The 22764-nt window shown below is 55.6% G+C and overlaps 1 protein-coding gene across 1 annotated transcript in view; it reads left to right on the top strand.

Annotated features, from left to right (window-relative positions):
• The first annotated feature begins 2977 nt into the window (after positions 1–2977).
• RET (ret proto-oncogene) overlaps positions 2978–22764 on the top strand; it is a 43573-nt gene continuing 23786 nt past the window's right edge. Inside the window, exons 1-3 of the mRNA XM_055333538.1 lie at positions 2978–3212; positions 19854–20120; positions 20919–21206. Coding sequence (XP_055189513.1) covers positions 3146–3212; positions 19854–20120; positions 20919–21206 — 622 coding nt within the window. The 5' untranslated portion in view covers positions 2978–3145. The remainder of the gene's footprint in view (positions 3213–19853; positions 20121–20918; positions 21207–22764) is intronic.

Below are 22764 nucleotides of genomic sequence, written 5' to 3'. Positions count from 1 at the left end.
TCTGCACTAGGGGCAGGGCCTTGCAAACACTATTCACTCCTTACAGCTGCAGGGTTGTGGGGGGACACTATTTCAGCCCCCATTTTACACAAGACAAAACTGTGGCTCAGAGAGGTAAAGTGATTTGTGCGATGTCACACGACTATAAGTGGCAAAACAGAAACTCAGGTCTGACTCACTTCAAAGCAAAATCTCATATCTGAATCTCTTGGGGAACTTTTTTGAATGGGGATTTTTTTTTTTTTTGTGGAGGTGGGGCCCAGGGATCTATGTATTGATAAAAGTTGCCCTGGTGATATTCCAAGGGGATCTGTGGGCATCGGTGGAGAGCACCAACAACACTGTAATGCACTCCTCCCCAGATCCCAGACAGCCTCTCAGTGCCCATCGGAGCCCACCCCACCCCCCAACACCGTGGTCTGTCGGAGCAAAGATGCCAAGAGCCAACTCCTAAACCTGGGCAAGATGATGGCTACGATTTATTGAGCACTTACTGGGTGCTTGGCACTGAGCTTCACTCTCACATGTTCTCCCTCTTTTTATCCTCACTCTTCCTTCTGAGAGAGAGAGAGATGCTTAGAGCTGGGGAAACTGAGGCTGAAAGAGAGATGACTAGGAGAAGCCAAGACATGGAGTATGAACCTCCTACAGACTCTCCCAGGCAAATGTCCCAGGGCCCCTGGGACAGAGAAGTGAAGAGGAGAACTCCCTCGGGATCACAGTCTGGCACCTTTGGATTCTACCCCAGCTTGTCCTCTGACCTCCCCTTCTGGGACCTCAGGGAGGCCACATCTATTTCCTCTCTGCTGAGTGATGAAGCTCCTTCCTGCTGCTCTGATGTTAGGGATCCTGAGCCAATGCCCAGGCCCCAAATGGACTGAGTCACCTCCCTCCTTGCAGTTCTCAGGCCAGCAAGGCTAAGTCTTCACCTCTGCCCTCTACTGGCTGCCACTCCGGTTAGGTCCCCGGGCATGCAGTGGGAGAGGGTAGGAATGTCCATGTATGTGAATACAGGCATATATACATATGTATACATGTATGCCCATGCACATGTATACAGGGAAAAACATGTGAAGCCTCCCAGACCTTTTTCTAAGAAGAGGGCAATGCCCCCACCATAGTGTGAGGTTTCCCCTCAAAACCCTCAAAGGTGGTGGTGGAGAGAGTGTGGAAAGGCCTGAGGAGGTCGAGCAGGACCACGGCCTCGGCTTTTACGTGGTCACACAGAGCATAACCAGACATCTAGCCTGTCCAGTGTCAGCCACTGCCTGGCCACAGTGGTCCCTGAGAGGTGTGGGGATGAGGCTGGTTGGAAGAATGGGCCAGGCCACCCCTATTCTTCTTCTCTTGCCATGAGAGATTTGTGATGAAGTCCCCTCAGCCCCTTCCTTCCTACTCAAGTCCCTTCCCTGGGCAGGCCTGAGTAACACAGCCTTGGTAGTCCTTATTAGCACCAGAAGTAAGGCTTGCCTGCACCCAAGAGCCCTCCCATGGCAAACTCCAGACCCAAAAACCCAAGGCCCTGGGGCTCTGGTGGTATCTGGCAAGCAACCCAAGGTCTGGTGGCCGCAGGGTGTCTCTCCTGAGCTGGCAGCACAGCGCCCTGGCCTCCAGCCAGCAGGCCTGCTCTGGACATCTCTGCTGGCAGAAGCCTCGGGCAGCTCCTCCTGCTTGCCAGGGTGACTTCACTTTGACTTCCTATCTGCAGAGCGATGCGCTCATCTCTTACTCAGCCCTGAAGAGGGCGGGGCTCTCCTCACAGCAGGAAGAAGAGACGCTGAAGAAGGGGCACTCCAGGCCTCCCACCTTCGCCCCTCCCACCCCAAGGCCCCATGGGCTTCTATTCCTCTTCACCTAGGTGGAGGCCAGACCTCAGAAGACAGGTAGGAGTGGGAGAACGATGGACTTTTCTAGAAACTTAGACTCCAACTTTACCCCAGGACCCCGCGTGTTAGGGACCCAGAGTCTCAGTCTCCCCCTTTATATAGGACTGGGTGTGTTTGTGGGCATCATTTACTAGGGCAAAAACGAAGTTATTTTGGGTTCCAGCTAGTTGCTCTCCTACCCAGTCTAGTCCACACCCTAAGAGTTCTTCTGTTTGCGAAAGGAGGACTGTCACCCTCCAGGCACCCCAATAGGCGGCCAGTGCCAGGCCTCTCTGAAGGCCTGAGCCAGTTTCCGGCTCCCGTTGGTCCGAGCAGTCCTACAGAGAGGAGGATCCCAACGTAGCCCCCGGGCCATACCCGGTCCCTAGCGCGGCCGCGGACCCTGTAAGCCACGCGCCCGGCTCGCTCCACGAGTGCGCAGGAAGCGCTCAGGCTCCCCTTCCCGGCCCGGGCTCTCCCCCTCCTCCGCCGCGGCCCCCGGAGAGGCCGCGCTCCCCCCGCGTCCCCGCTCCCCCCGAGAGATGGCGGAGGATGCGCTCCGCGGGGGGCCTGAGGGCGGGGCGCCCGGGCTCGCGGTCCGCCGGGGCGCGCCCCTACGCGCGGTTCCCTGCCCTCACCCGGCGGCCGGCAAGGACCGCGCGCAGCCACCGCGAGCCCGCGCGCAGGCTGAGGACGCGGCCGGGGTGCGGGGCGCCAGGCCGGCTCCCCGCTGCCCGCACGTCGCTCCGCCCGCGCCCCGCGCCCCGCACCCGCGGGACCCGCACCGGCCGCCCCCTCCCCCCTCCCCCCCCGCCCGGCCCGCGCCCCGCACCCGCCTTCTCTCCGCGCCCCGCGGGACCCGCACCGGCCGCCCCCTCCCCCCCGCCGCCCCGCGCCCCGCGCCCCGCGCCCCGACCCCGGCCCCGCCGGGCCGCGCCCCGCCCGCACCCCGCACCAGCCCGCCCCCCGCCCCGCCCCGCCCGCACCCCGCACCCCGGCCCCGCCCCAGCCCGCCCCCCTCCCGCCCGCCCCGCCCCGCCCCGCCCCTGCCCGCCGCTCCGGCGCAGCCCGCGCCCGCCGCGCCTCAGTCCCGCGCCCCGAGCCAGGCGCTCCGCGGCGGCAAGCAGCGGGGTCCGCGCCCCGACGCTCCGCGCCCCGGTGTCCGCCGCGCCGCCGCGCCCCGGGCAGGCATGGGGCGGCCAGGCTGAGCGCCCGCCCGCCGCCGAGACCCCGGCCCCAGCCACCGAGCCCTCCCGCCACGGCGCCAGCGCGCACGGGCCATGGCGACGGCGACGGCCCGCGCCGCGGGGCTGCGGCTGCTGCTGCTGCTGCCGCTGCTCGGCCAAGGTGAGTCCTGCGGGCGGCGGGCGGCGGGCGGGCGCTGGGAGGCGCCTTCCTCCGGGCGCGCGGGCACCCGCCGGGCTGAGCGCGGAGCGAGGTGGGGCGGCGCTCCCGCGCCCGAGGCCCCGCGGAACGGGCCGGGCTCCGTGCCCAGGGCGTGAGCCGCAGCCGCGCCTGGGAGCCAAGCGGACGGACGCGGTGGCCGCTCCCCCGGCTGGGGAGCCGCGTCGGAGCCGCGAAAGCCCGCGACTCGGCGCGGCCAGCTCCGTGTCTGCACGCTGCTCCGCCCTGGCGTCGTTCCCGCCGCACGTCGGTGCCTTGCTCCTGCGGCTCGGATGCCCCGGCCTTCGGGGGCGCGGGGGAGGTCCGCTCCTGTAGAGGAGGTCGCTTTGCCCCGGGTGCGCTTTTGCCGCCCTAGTCTTTAAAAACCCAAAAGCCCGTGGCGTCTGGGAGGCTGCCCGCGGGGCCCCGCTCTGCCTGGCCCAGCGCAGCCCGCAGGGCCCGAGTTCCAACAGGCAGCTTTACAGTCGCGCGCCAGGGCCACGGAGGGGGAGGCCGTCGGGGCCGGGCCGGGGGCCGGCTCTTGGCCGCCCTGTGCCGAGCGCGCGGGGCCACCCTAGAGTGGGGCAGGACCCTGCGCTGCCCGCGGCCGGCTCGGCGCTGGAGGCTGGGATGTGGCCTTGCGAAGGCTGCTCACCGCCGCCAGCCCACACTCGGGCGGAATGAAGCTTGCGGCAGTAGAGTCTCCAAGCCCCTTAAGCCCCTTGGCCAGGCCTCTAGTTTCCCTCGAGCCAGCCTTGACTGCATCTCCTCCTTCGGTGCCGGTGCGGATGTGCGAGCAGGGAAGGCCGCCCTCCCCCACTGCTTACAAAGGGCTTTCTCTCCCTGTGGCCCCCAGGGACAGGGGAAGTGGTGGTCCCCTGCCTCTTGCCCCTGCTCTTGCAGACTCTGGGTTCACAGACCTGCCGCAGGGCTTCGTTTGTGTAACTGGATCCTGAGTTTCCCTGGCAGATCCTGAAGCCAGAATCTGTGTTCCCAGCCCATCATGGGGAGGACAGGGGACAAGCCATTCCCTTGCCTTGAGAAGGAAAGAGGGGGAGAGGGTCTGTTTCCTGTGTTAGAAGTCTGGGGTCACTGGGCTGCTGGGGGAAGACCCCTAGGAGGCTGCAGTCAGAGCAGAAGTAAACACAAATAGAATGTTCTAAAGGTCTCTTGTAACTCTTAGTTGTAACTTTGTAGTTGTAGGTGTGTGGTCGGGTGTGAGCGGGAGGCCAGAGCTGGCTAGGCAACCCGTGCCAGCTTCTGCACCCTGCAGAGGATTTCCCTATGCTCTTCCACAGCCATGAGCTGAGCTGGGGTGCCGGGAGGCTTTAAGGACTAGACTCTGGGGCCCAGGCTGCCAGGGTCTGCCTGTGGCACTTGGCAGGAAGACAGGTGGCTTTCTCACACCCCTGGCCCACAGAATTTGGTGGCCAAAGACAGGCTCCCTGATCCAGGGAACAGAAGCGTCCCACCCTGCCCACCCTTCCCTTGGAATGACCAAGAAACCCCCGTTGGCCGATGCTGAGAGTGGAGAAGTGGCCCTGCAGCACCCAGGAGGAGACAGCTGGGGCCCTTGGAGAGGAATATGGGCACCCTTCCCTTGAAGCCACCGTGGAGCTGATGAGGCTGGCTCTCACTGAGCTGAACCAGACCGCCCCCCGCGGCCCCTGGCTGCTGCTCCAGGACCCACCCAGGCTGAGAGCCGCGTGGCCTCGGGCGCCCTCGTGTGGACACAGCATCCCAGTGGCCCGGCCTTTCACCCAAGAGATGCTCTGAGTCTCTAGGGGAGACCTTCCCCTTTGGCTGACAATTCCCCAAGGCAGGAAGCTCTCTTCTGTGCTGGGGACTGACAGGAGGGGTGTAGGGAGGCAACCCAGATGAAGAGGCAGGTGCCTAGAAGAAGGGGCCACGCTGCTTCAGAGCCAGCCAGAAAGGTGGGAACAGGGTCACTCACAGCAAGGCCACGGGACGTGAACAGATACCCGCAGCTTGTTCCCTCTGTGTGTGCCCGCTGTCGTAGTGCGTGAGCACATGTGCCTTTAGAAAGACGTACCGACACAGACTCCTCTCCTACATCATGCTGTCCACGTGTGGGTGGGTTTGTGTGCACATGTGCATACACATGTACACACAGGGTTTCTCTCTCTCTCAGGGTCTCTCTCATACACACGCAGGGTCTCTCTCTTTCACACATACACACACACAAGGTTTCTCTCTCACATACACACACAGGGTCTCTGTATCTCTCCCTGTCTCTGTCTCTCTCTGTCTCTGTCGCTCTCACACACACAAGACACACTCCTGCTCTTGCTCAAGGATCTGTGATTATGCTGCCTGTGGACACACACACACTCCCACAGTGAGTGAGGCCTGACCACCCTCATACTCCACCTTCACCCAGGGAACCCAGCCCCTTTTCCTGCCATGTACACATATTGGGTTCCCACATATATACATAGGGACCCCTGCCCTTCACCCCCTCATACACTCAAGGACAGAGCCCATCAGCCCCAGCAATCCTAGAACCAGAGCTGGGGAACCTCCATCTAAGACCTGTTCCTAGAAGAGTTTCTGGCATTTTGCTGCTGACACAGAAACAGCCGCCCTTGGGATGTGGATGAGCAGTTTGAGTCCGAGCTCTGGGGCTCTCCCAGGCTGACACCTCACCCAGCACCATTTCCCTGACTCCTGCATTTTCCCAGCAGGCTTCGCATCTCTCATCTTCCTGGCCTGGCTTCTTGGGTTCCCTTTTGCTCAGCACCTATGGTTTCAAGGAAGGACCTGCCCTCTCTCCCTACAGGCCTCTAGGACTTTCACTTCCTGGCAGCAAAGAAGGGAAGACTTGCCATGGCTAGGCGCGCTCCCTCTCCAGGATGCCAGGCCCAGCCCTCTGCAGTGTGGCCTGGGTGGGCCACTTATGCCTGAACCAGCAGATGTCAGAGCAGCCCCTGCTGGGAAAGCTGCCACCTACTTCTCACTTTCCTTTGGCCCCTCCCTCTCCTTGGCCAGGGACCAGTAGAAGACAAGTCCCGCTTTACCGGCTCACCTGGGCTCTTCCCTCTTTCTCCTCCACCCTAGCCTGTGTCCCTACTAAGCCACTCTGACTTCTGGGGGCTGCTGGCGTCCCACGCTGCTGCCCTGGGCCCCCAACATCTCCTAGCCTAACCAGGGACACGGTGGGCTCCTAAGTAAGGGCAGGGCCTGCAAACGGAGAACAAATGGGGAAGTTTATTGAGCCCATTGCTAAATTGCCTTTATTCTGCAGAATTGCTTTAGGGATGGCTAAGTAAATCACTGTTTCCTTGGTGGTGTGAAGAAAATGGGATGCATTCACCTAATGGGGAGCTAATGGCCTTTTAGCCAGGGGAAGAGAAAACTAATTAAAAATGATGGTAACTGTTAAAATGGAGCCTGAGGGTGCCAAGGTGACCGGAGGGCCCGGAAGCTGCCACAGCCCCCTGAGGCCTTACCCCTCTCTGTGACCTGAGAGAGGACTCCTCTGTCCTCTGGTCTTAACTGGATAAGGCTGATGTCAGCAGCAGCCACCCCAAGGGAGCTCACAGCCTGCTGGTGCTCGGCTGAGCACTGCATGTCTGCTAGCTCCCTGTAACCTCCCGGAACCCTGAGGGACATGGCCTTGGTTTCCCATTTCACAGGTGAGGAAACTGTGCCCTACATACAGCTGGTGGAGAAGACTTAGTGATTCCCCACCCCAGGCCTCTGGCTTTCAGCAGTGCCTTCTCTCTGGGCCAGTGGTGGTGGGGCCCAGGGATGGGGCTGAGAGGGATCCTGGGAAGGGAAGGTAGCCCTGAGCCTGCTCACCCACCTGCTCAGGGCTCCACCAGTCTGGCACGGCGATGGGAATGAAGTGTGGTGCTGCGCTTGAAACAGGAGCTCTTCAGAGTCATGGCTGATTTCTTAGGTCAGACCACTGCTTTAGCTGATGTTTGGGAGTCTTACGGGTTTAGAGACAGCCCCCAGGCATGGCCCTGGCATAGCCAGCCCCAGGAGAGGGACGTGTGTGCTCTTGTGTGGCAGGAGGAGATCTCTGTGAGGGTGTATCCTCTGCCTGGGGACCCAGCACCTGACAGAAGCTACTATGCAATGGGGTGCTGAGCTTCACGGGGCATGGGTGCAGCTGTGTCTCCTTATCCAGGACACAGACCTCCTCCCCAGGGCTCCGGGGCAGACTGGGAGAAGAAAGCGCCCACTCACCCCGGAAAGAAAACAGAGTTAGAGAGGCACGAGGCACCCCCGGCCCCCTAATACTGCTTCCTTCCATCCTGTGGAAGTGGCTGCATTTCTACTGTGGAATCCCCTCCTCTTCCTGTGGGCGTAAGGGAGGACACCTCCTGATGTGAGGGTAATGCAGGGGCGCCTAACCTTGGCAGCACTCAGCTCAGGTCCCCATGTCCTCTTCCTTCGCCCCATGTCCTCCCCTTCCTATGTCTGCTCCTCCTCATGTCTTTCTCCTCCTCCCATGTCCTCTTCTTCCTCCCCACGTCCTCCTCTCCGTGTTCTCCTCCTCTTGCCTGTGTTTTCCTGTTCCCCATGCCCTCTTCTTCCCAGTGTCCTCCTCCTCCTCATACCCTCCTCTCCATGCCCTCCTCTCCATGTCCTCCTCCTCTCTGTGTCCTCTTCCTCCTCCTGCCTGTGCTTTCCTATTCCCCATGTCCTTCTCCCCCTCCCCGTGTCCTCCTCCTCCTCATTTCTGCAATTGTTTCTCTGAATGAGTGATTTAATAATAACAATAACAGTAATAGTGATCCACAAACACTCCCAGAGGGACCATCTGCTGCCTAGAGAGCTTCTCCAGGGCAGGGGATGCCTTCGGGGAGACAACATAAGGGCCTTTGACCTCAGAGCTGTCACTGTTGGCAGGGGGAGGGGGGTAGGCAGTAAAGGAAGCACTAAGCCATCACTTCTCTCGAATACATGTGTGTGATTTCAGAGGAGGTGCTCAGCAGGAAGCAGGCTAAGGGGCAGGGTAGGAAAGGGCCGTGGGCAGCCAGGCAGGCAGGTGACTATCCTGATTGTGGACTGCAATGTGGTAATGACAGCAGGGGGTCATCCAGTCCCCCTGCACATCTCCCTTCCATGCAGGGGGACTGGATGACCGCCTGAGGAGGTGCAGAAAGTGGCCCTCTGCTGCCCTGGGGAGGGTGCTCCTGGGAGGCTTGAAGAGGTGGGAATGCCCAGGAGGCCTCCTAGAGCCCACCTGGCTTTCCCTTCACCACCCCAGAGTGGCAGTCCAGGCCTGGTGTTGGGGGTTTAAGGGAGGCTGTGACTTTGGAGGCAGGGCTCTACCTCACCTCGGAAGACCTTAGCAGATTTTTTCTTTGAGCCAAAGGTACAAGACACTTGGGAGCCCATGTAGACTGGGCCTTCTTGTCCTCCCTCCCCATCCGTCTTTCTACTGTCCACCTTTCCTAAACTCTGGGAGCAGACCTGGGCTTCCGTCCATCTCAGGCTTCAAAGCTGTGTGGTTGTAGGAGCTTCTGGGACCTCCCTTTGTCCCAGAGACTGGAGCTGTGAAGCCAGTGGGCTCCTGCACCATCTTCTCCGAGACTCTGGGCAAGTATCAGGTGGGAAAAGAGGAGGCAGCAATGTAGTGTTGTTCCCTCAGCCCCCTGCCCTGGGAGCTGATCTGCCTAGAAAACGCGGTCATGGGGTAGATGACGCCAACAGGACCTTGAGATTGGCAGTTCAGGTACCACCTGGGCCCCCAAGGAGAGCAGGTGGCCAGTCCTGAGCAAACACCTCTGTTTGCTTTTGCCTTGTGAGTGGCTCCACAGAGTACAGCAGCCGGGGTACCAACCACCACAGAAAGGTCACCTGTGCACCTGTGGGGTGGCTGGTTCTGGTTGTCCATAACAATATCGAAGCCCAGAGTGGCCAAGGCTGGGGTTCTGTGACAGGCAAGGGCCCAGTTCCAGGCCTAGCTCAGGGAAGATGCCTGTGCCCCTGGAGGCGCAGGTCCTGGGGCCCCAGTCCCCCTCCCAGGTTCAGGCACTGGCAGTTGTACCTCATTGCCATCTTGGACCTTTTCTCCTCTGTGACAGGGATGCTGATGGGTTCCTCAGGGTCCAGGGCTCTAAGCAGTGCTTAGAAGGCAGGATGGCCGAGTGGGAGGATGCAGAGAGTTGAAGTTCTGAGCCCTGCTCCGAGCAACCAGCCAGACCTGATCACTGATTGGAGAAAGGGCTCTGCTGCTAAAATAAATCAGAAGGCCCCCAGCAAGATACTGCCCATCAAAGCTGGTTCTGGTGCCACCCCCACCCCCCCGTAGATGTCTATATACCAGCAAATTCCAGTGATTCTCACTCTTCTAGAAAGGGGAAAAGAAAAAAATGCAACTTCCTAAAATTTAATTAACGGCCTTGACAATGCTGGGGAAAATGTGCATTCTATGTGCCAGGACCCAAAGGTGGGGTGTGTGCGGGGAGTTAAATTGGAGGTGTGCAGAGTGATGGCAGGCATCTAGAGAGTCTAGTGAGTTTTTTCTTTAAATTTCTCTTGCCAGTGAAACAAGCAAAGATAGAAGCAGTGAAATGCTGAAAGGCAGGCCTGGGCCTTGTCCTGGGTGTGTGCAGGTGGTTTTCTCCTTGCCTGCTCCCCATGCTGCCCCTCCGATACTGGCGGTGGGGCATCTACTGCTCTCTGTCCTTTCTGGGGAGGAGAGAGGGTGGAGTCAGGGGGCAGGGCTCTGTTCCAGAAGCCACTTAGCCCTGGAGTAGCTGGCAGCAGGGTTAATGTGCACTTAGCACGGCCGGGGGTGGGGTGGGGTGGTGCTTTGCCACTGGAGGGTTTGAGCTTTGTCATGTCGGCAACCCGCAGGGTGGTCTTCACAGGACATTCATCCAGCAGGACCACAGACATGACTCCACAGAACCTTGAAGGGTCTTGAGTGAGAAGCCATTGAAATACTCTTTGCTTCTCAGCTTCCCACCCACTCGAATCTTTGAGGGCAGGTGAGATTGTACTTGGTAACAGAGACCCCCCCAGTCTTAGTGACTCTCCTGCTTGCGGTGCGGTGCCCCTCTAGCTGCTCCATGGCCAGCCATGTGCTCAGGGAGGGGCACTCTGCCCATGTTCTGTGGCTTGGAGTCCCATCACATGGCCCTTCTCTCCTCAAGAGAGGCCCAGGGTACAAAGGAGAGCCTGGGGAGTGGGAATGCACACCCTGGGGCTCCTGCATGCACTCTCGGGGGCCCCCTTCTCTAGACTCGCACCCCTGAGCCCCACCACCTCCATGTCAGCTCCGCTGGTCAGTTGGGCCCGGGGACTAGGATGGGATGGGAGGCAGATGATTGCACTTTGCTTTTTTTGGTGAGGTAAGATTCCCATAACACACAATCAACCATTGTAAGTGAACAATTCAGTGGCATTTATTAGTATATTCACAGTGTTGTCTAGATGTCACTTCTATGTAGTTCCACAACATTTTCATCACCACAAAGGAAACTCCGAAGCCACTAGGCTTTGCCCCCTCGGCCCCCGCCCCCTGCCGGCCCATGGTAACCACCGCTCCGTGTCCTGTCTCTGTGGGCTTCTCTGCTTTGGATATTTCATGTAAGTGGACCTTTGTATCTCTGGCATCTTTCTCTTAGCATCATGTTTTCAAAGTACTTACACACTGTGGCATGTATCAGTATTTTATTTCCTCGTAAGGGTAACATTCCCTTGGATGTAAATACCACATTTATTGATCCATTCACCTACTGTTGGATATTTGGATTGTTTCCACCTTTTAGCATGGTGCATAATGCTGCTGTGAACATGCGTGTACAAATATCTGTTTGCGTCCCTGGTTTCAGTTCTCTTAGGTATGTACTTAAGAGTGAAACTGCTGGCCCATATGGTAATTCTTGTTTTATTTTTTGAGGAATTGCCAAATTGTTTTCCACAGCAGCTGCACCGTCTTACATTCTCACCAGCAGTGTGTCAGAGTTCTGATTTTTGTCACATCCTCAACAACACTTGTTATTTTCTGGATTTTTGTTTTGTTTTGTTTTAATTATAGCCAGCATACTGGGTACAGTGTATCTCATTGTACTTTTGATTTCCATTTTTCTAATGATTAGTGATGTTGAACATCTTTCACATGCTCATTGGCCATTTGCATCTTCTTTGAAGAAATGCTATTCAGGCCACTTGCCCGTGTTTTAATTGGGTGAGGGTTCTTTAGGTTATGGGGTTTACCTTGCTTTATCAAACCTCCACCGGGTATTCCTGAGAAGCCCTTTTGTGTCATTAGCATTTCACTGTGTCAGTAGCATTTCTGTCACTGAGAGCCCTAGATCCCTTTTGAGGACCTAGGTTCACCTGATGTTTGGGGTGGGGGAGGGGGGTTGCTGCTGAGTCACCATAACCCCACTGGGACCCTGAGGACATTCTCAGAAGACCTGGACCCTGAGACACATTAAGCTCGAATGCCCCAGAAACAATGGCATCACAATTTGTGTGTAAGATGCCCCAGCCCAGGGATCACCCTGTGAAAGACCAGGGAAAGGAGGGGTGCCGGGAATCAGCAACCCACCCAGCCCACCTGACAAGGCAGGACTCAGCAAGGGAACTCAGGGCTGCCCTGTCTTGCTACACCTCAATCTTGACTCTAAAAATAACCAGGCAGATCCGGTGTAAGTTGATTATCGTAATTGTAGCTGTGTGATATCATGATGCTGGTCTCCAGAAGCCATTTTCCTGGGACAGCAGTGTGTTCTGGGGCATTTGCTCCCCCTTGCACCCACAAGCTACAGGAGTGTTTGGCAGTGGCATGGAGGTGGGCAGGCCTTGGCTGAGGAGTAACTGGAAGGCTTAGTGGGCTCCAGGCAGATGCACCTCCAGAGTGGGAGAGGAAGAATGGAGGAGGGAGAACAGAAAACTGCTTCTGTCTGCAGGTGCTCTGTACCTGGCCTGTCCCAACCACGCTTCCAAGGAGGGGTTCCTGTCCTGGTTCACAGCTGGGAACGGACCTGGAAAGGCTGCATGCCAAGCTGGACACACAGAGAGGCCTAGTGAAGGGGTATGGGCTTGGGCCCAGCTCTGCCCTTGTCTTTCTGCTTCCATGTGTTGCACTAAAATCTCTGTCTTGGATCTAGGCTCATGTCTTTTTGCCGTATTATTGGTGGTCTAGGAAGACCATTGTGATTCTAATCCTATTCTATCACATGGCCCAGTCCCCTCCCCCTGCACAGAGAGAGACCACCTAGGTCAAAGCCCACCCCAGTTTCCATCATGCCCACCATCCTGCCACTTGTCCCTGGTCAGGAAGTTCATTCTATAAATTCTATCACATAGACTCATATGGGAATCATAATGAAAAGGAGCCTCAGCATCAGATGCAACCTTGTCCTTGTATAGATAGGGAAACCATATAGATGGGGAAAGCCCTAGGTGGGCAGTGGACCCTTAGGACCTGCCGACTTCTCTGGCCCCAGGTCCATGCTATGTTGGAACCTGCCCCTCTCAGAGGCTTCCCCAGCTCTCTTCCTTACACCCTCCCAGCAGAGCAGACTCTTGGGCCTTCTTTGAGGCCTCCCACATCCCCAGAGAGAACCCAGCTTCTGCTCCAGGGATCGTGGTGGCCCTGCCGGGGCGGTGGGGGTGGGGGGGTGGGGTCTCACCTGCTGTTCACTCTGACTGCACCTGTCCTGGCTTATAGTGGGGAATAGGGAGAGGAGGGAGGAGCAGGTCCAAAGCTGCAGGGAGGGAGTAAGGGGGAGCTCCCGGTGGAAGTACTGTGACATCCCAAACCTGCCTCACGTAGGAAGGAGTGTGTACTGGGGGCAAGAGGCCAGGCCTGTTCCTTGAATCCCTGAGAAAAGGGCCTTCCTTGGAGAGGGCCCTTTCTAGTTCTCTCAGACTTGACAAGGAAGCACATCCAGACCATAGGGTGGCCTTCCAGCCCCCATCGAGTGACAGCAGTCTCAGTAGGCCCTGCTCTGACCAACACGCTATTGCTGGCTTGTGCAGATGGTTTGGTCCCAGTCAGCTTGTATAGGTACTACCTTCCCAGGGGCTGCCCTGACCACCCCCCAGGAGATAGGAATCATGGGTCACCATACATATGCAGAAGCTAGACTTTGCTGATTCCACCTTTTCAAGTATTTGGTGAAAATAGCACCCAGTGGGATGGAGGGAAGGATTCCTCGAGGCTCAGTTCTGTATCCAGCAGGACATGTCAGGCCCCTAGCATCGTTGGGCAGCTGCCAGGTGCCCCCTCTGAGGCCACAACCATTACTGTGTCTGTCCTTGTCAGACAGATAATGCCTGAGCAGACTCCCCATCACACTTACCTGAGCTTCACCCCGTTTCATTGAAATGTTAACATATTTACACCAGGTAACTTCTAGGGCACCTGCTTTTTAGAAGAAGCTAAGGGAGGTATGGATGGTTATTTATGATGGCATTTTCTAGCTGGTCTGGAAGCAGGTGGGTTGGTGTCCCAGGTCCTAGTGCCCTGGCTTCTCTGCACGTGTGTGCGCACATACAGCCGTCACTGAGCAGAAGGACTTGGCGGCCACGCATACCACCCAAGGCAGGACCCTTAGCTTAAGTCTTGGCTTACCGTCTGAATGGTCTTGGGCATAGTACTTAGTCTCTCTCTGCCTCAGTTTCCCCCTCTGCAAGACAAGCATCATAATCATCCCTACTTCTGGCAGTTGTGTTAATTAAATGGAACAATGCACGGGAAGTACTTTAGAACAGAGTCTCTCGCCAAAAGTGTACTGTAGAATTCTTGCTAGTTAATGTTGCACAAAGAGTGCTAGAGGGGAAGACAAAAATGAGCAGGACCATCTCTGTTCAGGAACTCAAGGTAGGTGGGGTGACACATTTGTTTAGATCTAAGTCACTGTGCCCTTCTGGGAGCATGAGGGACAGTTCCCCAAGCAGAGGCACCAGAGTCAAAGCTGGTGATGTCCTGGCCAGTCACTCCCAGGCCAGGGCCAGCACACCCGGAGTCAGCTGGGGCCTCAGGGCAGGAGAGTCCAGGAGCCAAGGGGGCCTGGTGACCCACACACAGTCATCAGCAGGCCACTTGGGTGGCCAGTCTTTTTCCATCCAGGCCTTGCCCCGGGTAAGAAATTAATTGCAACCTAATTGGCAGTTTCCTTTGCATAGAAGCCGGAAGGAACTGCCAGTGAGGCTGGTGATTAACTCAGCAGCAGCTGGAAAATCACATTTGGGCAGGAACGTCCATCATCTCAGTGAGGCTACTGCAGCTGGCCTGGACTGGTGTGGAAGTGTGGGCGGTGGTTGCGGGTGCATGCGGAATACAGCCTGGGGCCCAGACCCCTCAGAGCAGAAAGCAGGGGCCTGTGTGCAAAGAGTGCATCTGGACTACTGGCTCCCATGCTACCCGGGCTATAAACCTCAGTCATTGGCCTCATTCCCCCAAACTTCAACCATGCCCAGACCCCTTCCCCACTTTTGGCAGAGGTCTACGTAGGCGATACAAGCAGTGTCAGGAAACCTGGGCCCTGACTGCACTTCCACCCGAGTGTGAGAGGTGAACCTCAGCTTCTCTTTCCCGTCGTTGAATGGGGGGAGTGACGTTCCTGGCCAAGGACAAGAGCTCTGGTGAGGTGTGCAAGGAAGAGCTTTTCACAAAGGTAGTGGGGTGTGCCTTTGTGTGCAGAGTGGCATCTCTGAGGCAAGGGCTGGCTTCCAGGTCTCTCTTCCTCCATCCAGCTGCTCACCCAGGCTACCAGCCACCTTTTACAGTCAGGGCCCAACAGGACAGGTGTCCGGGGATATAGTTCACCCCACATTGGGCTCCCTGCCCTTCCCTGCCATGAACCACACAGTGAGGACTGAGGCAGGAGGGAGGGATGTGGTGGGCCTTGAGAGCTGTGTGTGCCCCTGGCCAGGCAGGCAGGAGCCCTGGGGTCTGTGCCAGAGAGAACCTTTGGGAACAGAGCCCCAGAGCTCATCATGAGAAATTCAGGCACCCAATATGTGCCGGGATGCCCACCTGCCCCTCCTTGTGTGATGGCCTATCCAGTTTGCCCTTGCTGTGTGCCCAGCCCACACCAGGATGGCCACCCAACCTTGTGGCCATGGTGGCACAGGCTGCCCACTGCATGCTGCTGGCAGCATTTTGGGAATGAGTGGAAGACTGGAACTGAAGCTGCACTGCTGTAATGGTGACTGATGTCCTTGTTGGGACATTAAAATAATTAAGTAATTAAGATGATTAATTTTATGTGTATTTTACCACAATTAATTGTAAAAACTGGGATTCCCTTGTATGCTTCCCAAACCTGTTATTTATAAATTTGATTTGCAAATTTGATCTGTACATTATAATCCTTTGTAAAAGCAGAACCTCCTACTGAGACAAAGCATAGTGATTGCAGAGTGAGCCCACATGCATGTGTGTGTGTAAGTGAGCACACACATTCTGTCCACCATCTCCAGTTGGCAGTATTCCTCAGTCACCAGTAAGTCATTTCCTGAGCAGGCATCAGAGGTTTTGTTGTCAGCCTGGTGGCTCTTTGCTCAGCACCCACCACTGGCCCCACCAAGATGGCTAGTGCACTAGAGGGCACCACATGTCCCTTATGAGTCTTGTGAGCATAGGAGGAGCATCCAGGTGGCTCTTCCAGCTCATCCCTGCTGCTGACTCTGCACCTGTGGCTCCCAGTGCCCATCAGACCCAGCCAGGGTATCTTAGCTACACCCTCTCCCTCTTCCCAAATTTGTACCATTTCCCAAAAGTCCCCAGATTCCTCTCCCTTTGTGAAACCATGTATATATTGGTTTGCTCCTTCATTATTGCCTTCACTGGTTCACTCATTTGTCTGTTCTTTCAGCTCATATATAGTGAATTGGCTGATATTCCTAGAAGGCGGGTGCTCGAGAGAGTGGGGAGGAGGTGAGTTGGGGGGAGGACAGTTGGGGCCTCATCCCTGGTAAGAAGCTCTGTTTTATTCTACAAGCTATGGGCAGTTAATACAGGGCTTCAAGCAGAGAGTAACATGATCCGACTGACCTTGGTTACTCTGTACATGTGGCCTTGGGTTAAGAGTGGGCTCAGTCAGGAAGGCCCCTTGAGCAGTGTGGCATCATCCACTTGAGGGAGGTGTGGGAGCATGGCAGCTTGCACTGGGGATGGCAGAGGGCAGTCTGTGGGCTGGTGGGAGGGGTGGGAGACGGGAGAGCACATTGTCTGTTTGGGAAGCAGTGGTCCTGACACTGTCTGTCTGGAGCTGTGGAGAGGATGAAAGGTCAACATGTATGCATGGAGGATTAGCCTTGTCCTGTGTTGCCTCCCAGAGCCATCCAGCCAGGTTGTGCTCACCCTACACTCCACCTTTGAGAGGCAGCAGCAGCCTGCAGGGGGCCAGCATCTTCAGAAGGTTGTGGGGGGAAGAGAGTCATTCTTTCTGTCCGTGGGGCAGTGAATATCACCTTCCCTAACACCCCTAACACCCCCTGCCCCAGCCCTCACTTTGAGCTCCTGCTGGATGCTCTGACTTGTGGAACCTTCATGGAATGTTGGATGGCAAGGAAGCCTAGCTGGCTGCTGCTCATGATCCAGTCCCCTGTTGTGGAGCAGCAGTGCTGTGCGTGGCTCTGATTCCCCTTCTGAACCTGCCTTCCAGGACTCGGCCGTGCTGGAATGCTGCCATGGGTTGGGAGCCCCTATAATATCAGATTTCTGTGGGGGAGACTGGATGGCCCCGCTGAGGAGCACAAGCCAGGAGTCACCCTGCCAGGCAGCACAGAGCAGGCTCTGGCACACTCCTGGTGGGAGGTGGCTGCCAAGCCCCATCTGGGACTCCTCTACCACTGTCCCCTCCCTGTGGGTGGCTCCTCACACACAGGGAGCATTTCTGTCTTTGTCTGAGCCATGACTTGATGAGTCAGTAGGGTCCCCTTTAGGGCTCCACTCTGTGAGGTGTGTGAATGCCTCTCGTGGGACATGCAAGCCTCTGGAAGGGATCCTACCTGTGCAGGGACCCTCCAAGGACCTATCAGCCATGGCCCATCACTCAGCTCAGCCTTGTGCTCGTGTCTTCAGCAGCCATTACAGCTCTCTGAGCTGCCCTCCTGTCCCTGTTACCTGGCAGCCACTGAATCCCAAGGAGGTCAGCCCTGAGTGCATCTGAGAACCTGTGTCCTCCTGGCCAGTGGGGATGTGGGGAGATTCAGGTGGCATTCAAGCTAGCTCCTGCCCATAGTGTCTGCTGGTGAGACCCCAGGGTGGGGGAAGCATGGTCTCAGCACTCCCTCCCCAGTGTGACTTCATGGCGCTCCATAAGTTGCCTCCCCCTTGAATGGCAGCCAATGTGACACTTTGGAGTAGATCCTTCCCCCAAGAAACCTTAGCTCAGAGCACAGGGCAGGCTCCTCGGAGGGCCTCTCTGAACTGCACCCATAGGGACCAAGTAATTCTAGGTCCCACTCCAAGAAGACCTCTCCTAGAGAAGGTCTGAAAGGCCACTCTATGAATGTTGTCGTGCCTCCACCCCACTTCTCTCCATCTCTGTGGTTAGTGTGGGGTTCATGCCCTTGGCTCTGGCCAGAGCATCTATCTCCCTTCTCTCCCTTTCTCCCTCTCTTCTCTCTCTCCTTCTCTTCCCCGCTTCCTTCTCCCTCTCTCCCTCTCGCTCCTTCCCAGTCCAGGCCTGTCTGGCAGGGAGCAGGTGGGGCCAAATGCACGCTTCCCCCCAAGTTGGTACTCGCAGCCTTGGCTGCCTTTTGAAGTCATCCTGGAAAACATTCTACAGTGCAGGCAGCCTTCCTGTTTGCTTATTGTTTTATCATGTCTGGGGACCTGGAAAGGGATTACTTGGTGTCTTCACCTGATTCCACTTGGCACTTGATTCCCCATACCCAAATGTGTCCTTGGGGCCCCAAGTGGTGCTGGGAGTGTCCTCTGTTGGTGCAAACTGGCCTGGCTGCTAACCCCAACAGCTATGAGAAGAGTGGGGTCTAGGTAGAAACAAGTTTATTGAAAAGATAAATTGGCTACACGAGAGCAAATCCACAGGTAGTTCTAATGTTTGCATTGTGTATTGGGTACTTTCTATGCATTATAGAGTATTTGCAGGGTTTTAGTGGTTTTCAAGCATTGTTCGTCTATTTATCCTAATTGGAAATTCTATTTTTAAAAACTTTTTAATATGAGAAATGTTGATCTTACACAAAGTCAGCAGAGTAGTGAGGTCCTACATGAGCTTACCCAGCAAGGCCATGTTCAACATCCTCTCCCTTGAGGCAACCATGGCTCTCTCTACCCACAGTCCCTTGGTGATCGGGTTTTTAGGGAAAATGTACCTAAGTTGAAATGCACAACCCTTAGCTGTACATTGTCAGCTAAGACCCACACTGCTATCAGGACGTGGGACCTACATTCCCCAGAATGTTCCTTTCTGCCCTTTCCAGCCCTTTGCCTCCTCCCACCCCTAAAAGGTAGCCAGTCTACTTTCTGTTACCTAAAATTAGTTAGAATCATGCCATGTGTGTTCTTTTGTGCCTGGCTTCTTCTCTTTGGCATGATGTCTTACATATCTTTCCAGGTTGTTGTGTGTATCAGTAGTTCACCTTTTTTTATTGCTGCATAGGATTCCGTGGTGTGAAAACTACACTTTGCATATCCACTGACCTGCTGAAGGGCATCTGGGCTGTTGCCAGTTCTTGACTGTGTGAATAACCCTGCCGTTTGTGAATAGGTCATTTAATGGACATATGTTTTCATTTCTCTTGGATAAATTCAGTGGGATTTCTGGGTCAAACGGTAGGAGTGTTTAACTTTAGATAAAGATTTGTTTCTCTTATAAAGCGCCCGGGTCCAGGGACACCTAGGTGGCCCAGTTGATCAAGTGTCTGGCTCTTGGTTTTGGCTCAGGTTATGATCTCATAGGTGATGAGATCAAGCCCGACTACAGGCTCCAAGCACAGTGGGGAAAACTGCTTGAAGATTCTCTCTCTCTGCCCCTCCCCCAATATGCATACACTTGCATGTGCACGCTGTCTCTCTAAAATTATTAAATCTTATAAATGAATGAATGAATAAGGTGTCCTGGTTCATTTTAGGTGATTGTTGCCTGCCCTGCTTGTCTGGCATCCTCGTGTACACTTGAAAACCTTGGGTTCAGGTGATTTGGTGAGAAACCAGGGTAAACTCCCAGCTTTTATCAAACTTGGATAATTGAGAATGATTTTATAGTGGTTTTATACTGCCTCCTTCTCCCTTTATCTGTTTTCAGCAATCCACTTTCAGCTTGTGTTTAGCTACACAGATAGTTGTTTGTGTGTTGATGTTAGGATTATAGGTGAGAAAGTCCTACGAAGATCAGAATTTTATTTATTTCTGTATTTCTGTATGAAAGCCTTTAATTCTATAAATTCTGGAGGCTGAGATCTCTTTCCTATAATTTCAGAATGAGGAGACTCCTAACTTACACACAGTTTTGCTTATAAACTATTACTTATGCTAGATTGGAATTTTAGTTAGTAAAATTTTTGGTCCATAGAGAACCTTTTATCAAAGTGTGAACTAAAGCTGCTAGAGAGTGCTGGTCTGCCTGGGAGGTCTGCTCTGGATATTGTCATCACCACTCCCTCCCTCACATGCTTCCCTGCTTTCTGCAGCTCCACTGGGACTCTACTTCTCCAGGGATGCTTATTGGGAGAAGCTGTATGTGGGCCAGCCATCTGGCATGCCCCTGCTCTATGTCCATGCCCTGCGGGACATCCCCGAGGAGGTGCCTAGCTTCCGCCTAGGCCAGCACCTTTACGGCATCGCCTACCGTGCAAGGCTGCATGAGAACGACTGGATCCGCATCGAGGAGGACACAGGCCTTCTCTACCTTAACCAGAGCCTGGATCACAGCACCTGGGAGAAGCTCAGCATCCGCAGTAAGGAAGCTGCCTGACCCCACCCTGTCTTCTTCTCTCACAGCCCACATCACACCCACACTGAGGCTCGGGAAGGTGGCTCCTGTATGATCCCTGCTGTGTAAGAATGAAGGGTGAGGTGCAAACATAGGGGAGTGGCCACTATCCTGGGGCTGAGAGAGAGGACCCAGGAAAGAGTCCTTATCACTCTGGCAGAGATCCAGACCTTGTTGGAGAAAGAGCCTCCATGATGGAGTTTGCTGGAAATTCCCCCCTCCAGGTGCTGGGAAAGTCTGTCCTCTGTCTATGGGTGTGTCTCTGCAGTGGTGCCGATGAGGAAAGCCCTTGGGGAGGGTTGGGGAGGGTGAAGACCCCCCCCCCCCATGCAGTACTGTGCGGCATGCAAAGTAGAAACCAGCCTGGCAAAGCTCTCCACCTGCTATTAGACCCAGGACTCAGGGCACCCCTCTGAGGGGGCAATGATGCAGTAGAGGCTGGTGGGGAGAAATAGGAGGAATAGTAGACCCCAGTGCTCAGAGCACCTGAGGGAGTGGTATTTGAGCTGAGACCTGAATGACAAGAGAGGCAGGCCTGTGAGGCACCCAAGGCAGAGGGAGCAGAACCATGGGACCATGAGCAGAGACAGGCACCAGGTCTAGGGCAGCTCAGGGCAGGCAGGAGGTGGCCAGGCAGCGTAGAGAGCCCAGTGGAGCCCTGTGGACAAGGGTGAGGACTGGACTTTCCACCAGCCCTGGAGCTCCTGCCCCCTCCCCTGCTGGTATGGTGATGCCCCACCAGGCCTGACTTCTCTGTCTACAGATGGCGGCTTCCCTGTGCTCACCATCTACGTCCAGGTCTTCCTGTCATCTGCATCCCTGCGTGAGGGCGAGTGCCAGTGGCCAGGCTGTGCCCGTGTGTACTTCTCCTTCATTAACACCTCCTTCCCAGCTTGTGGTTCCCTCAAACCCCGGGAGCTCTGCTTCCCTGAGACTGGTGTCTCCTTCCGCATTCGAGAGAACAGGCCTCCCGGCACCTTCCACCAATTCCGTCTGCTGCCCGTGCAGTTCCTCTGCCCCAACATCAGCGTGTCCTACAAGCTCCTAGAAGGTGAGTGCTGACCTCGCAGAGTGACCCTTGGTGCTGCTGTGTGCCAGGTATGGCACCGCCAGCTCTTGACAGCCATCTGGTATACTCTTCACCACCACACCATCCTTTCATTTAATATCCCAGAAATATTTCTTGTGTGCCTGTCATGAACCAAGTACCGTTCTAAGGGCTAAAGATGTGACAGTGAACAAAATAAGTCACAATCTTGCCTGCCTAGAGCCTCCATTACCCCTGGGAAGTGGAGGCCATGCTCATGCCAAGGCAATGGAGGCGATCTCTGGAACATGCTAGTTGGGAAGTAAAGTTCCAGGAATGTGGAGTGGTGGAGACTGTGGTCTTCTGTGCCCTGGCTGGGGAAGGGAGCACTGGAGCCAAGGTGGGAGGGCACCAGGCAAGTTGCGCTAGCCCCTTTGATCGCTGTGGCGGGGCCACTGTGTGGCTGGACTGGGGAGAGTAGAGGCACATGAAGATACAGAAGTTCCTGAGGATTTCCCCTTGAGGGACTGGGGAGTCATGGAAGGCTTATAGGGGGTGGCACTGACAAGACCTGCCTTACCCCTAAAGGATTATTCCAGCTGCTATGCTAGGAATGATTCCGTATGGGCAGGGGAGGGTGGAAGCAGGGTCACTACCTGAGAAATCCCTAAGCAACAGAATGAAGACTGGAAGAAGGGTGGAAGCCACAGAGCAGCGAGAAGCAGGTGGCTTCTGGGCATGTTTTGAAGGAAGATCCAGCATGATTCCTTGATGAGTTGGATGTGGGTGTTAAGGGAAAGAGGGGAGTCAGTGTGGTTCCAGGATTCCACCTGAGCAGCTGCAAGGGCAGCCAACTTGGCCACAAGATGGCCCTGGGGAGGCTGGCCAAGGTGAGAGCAGGCAGTAGATCCCGAGGGAGTTGAGAGAAGCCACATGAACAGATCCATGACAGGAGGCACCATCGAAATATCCAAAGCAAGGAGGTGGGACACAGAAGTCACACTGCTAGCCCGGGGGACGTGGATTCACAGCAGGTTTAATTGCATACACATGGCAATGATGTTAAAGCAGATCTCAGTAAGGTAAGGAAAGGAGCCATCCACTCCCCCAGCCTCCTTCCATTTGCCCTGCAGCTGGGCTAAATGTCTTTGTGCAAGGTTGTCAGCCACACATCAGGTTTAGCAGGCTGCCCTTCCTCATGAAGATTACATAATTAAATTTTGTTGAGCATGTGTTTTGTAACCATAAACAACAGAGAGAAACATATGATAAGCATTTCCCAGGTGTAATTCACATATAATATGTGGCTCTGATGTGAGGGACCGAGGGATGCTTGCTCTCCCATGCAGTGGAGCTGACATAACCCTGCATGCTTGGCTGTGAGGGTGGTCAGTGTGGACCTTCAAGCCTTCAGCATTTCCCCCTTTTTCCTGAAGGATGAGTTATTCCTGAAGGATGAATTTCAGGACAGGCTTGGATTGAAGAGTGTGCTATCACGACTGGTCCTCCCCTCACCAGGTTGTGGGAAGATACACGAATCACTGACCATATGGCAGTGCCTAGTGAGGAGCAGGCATGTTAG

The sequence above is a fragment of the Nyctereutes procyonoides genome, unplaced genomic scaffold (assembly GCF_905146905.1).
Source record: "Nyctereutes procyonoides isolate TBG_1078 unplaced genomic scaffold, NYPRO_anot_genome, whole genome shotgun sequence".
NCBI classification, from domain to species: Eukaryota; Metazoa; Chordata; class Mammalia; order Carnivora; family Canidae; genus Nyctereutes; species Nyctereutes procyonoides.
This window is presented reverse-complemented; position numbering and strand designations above follow the sequence as displayed.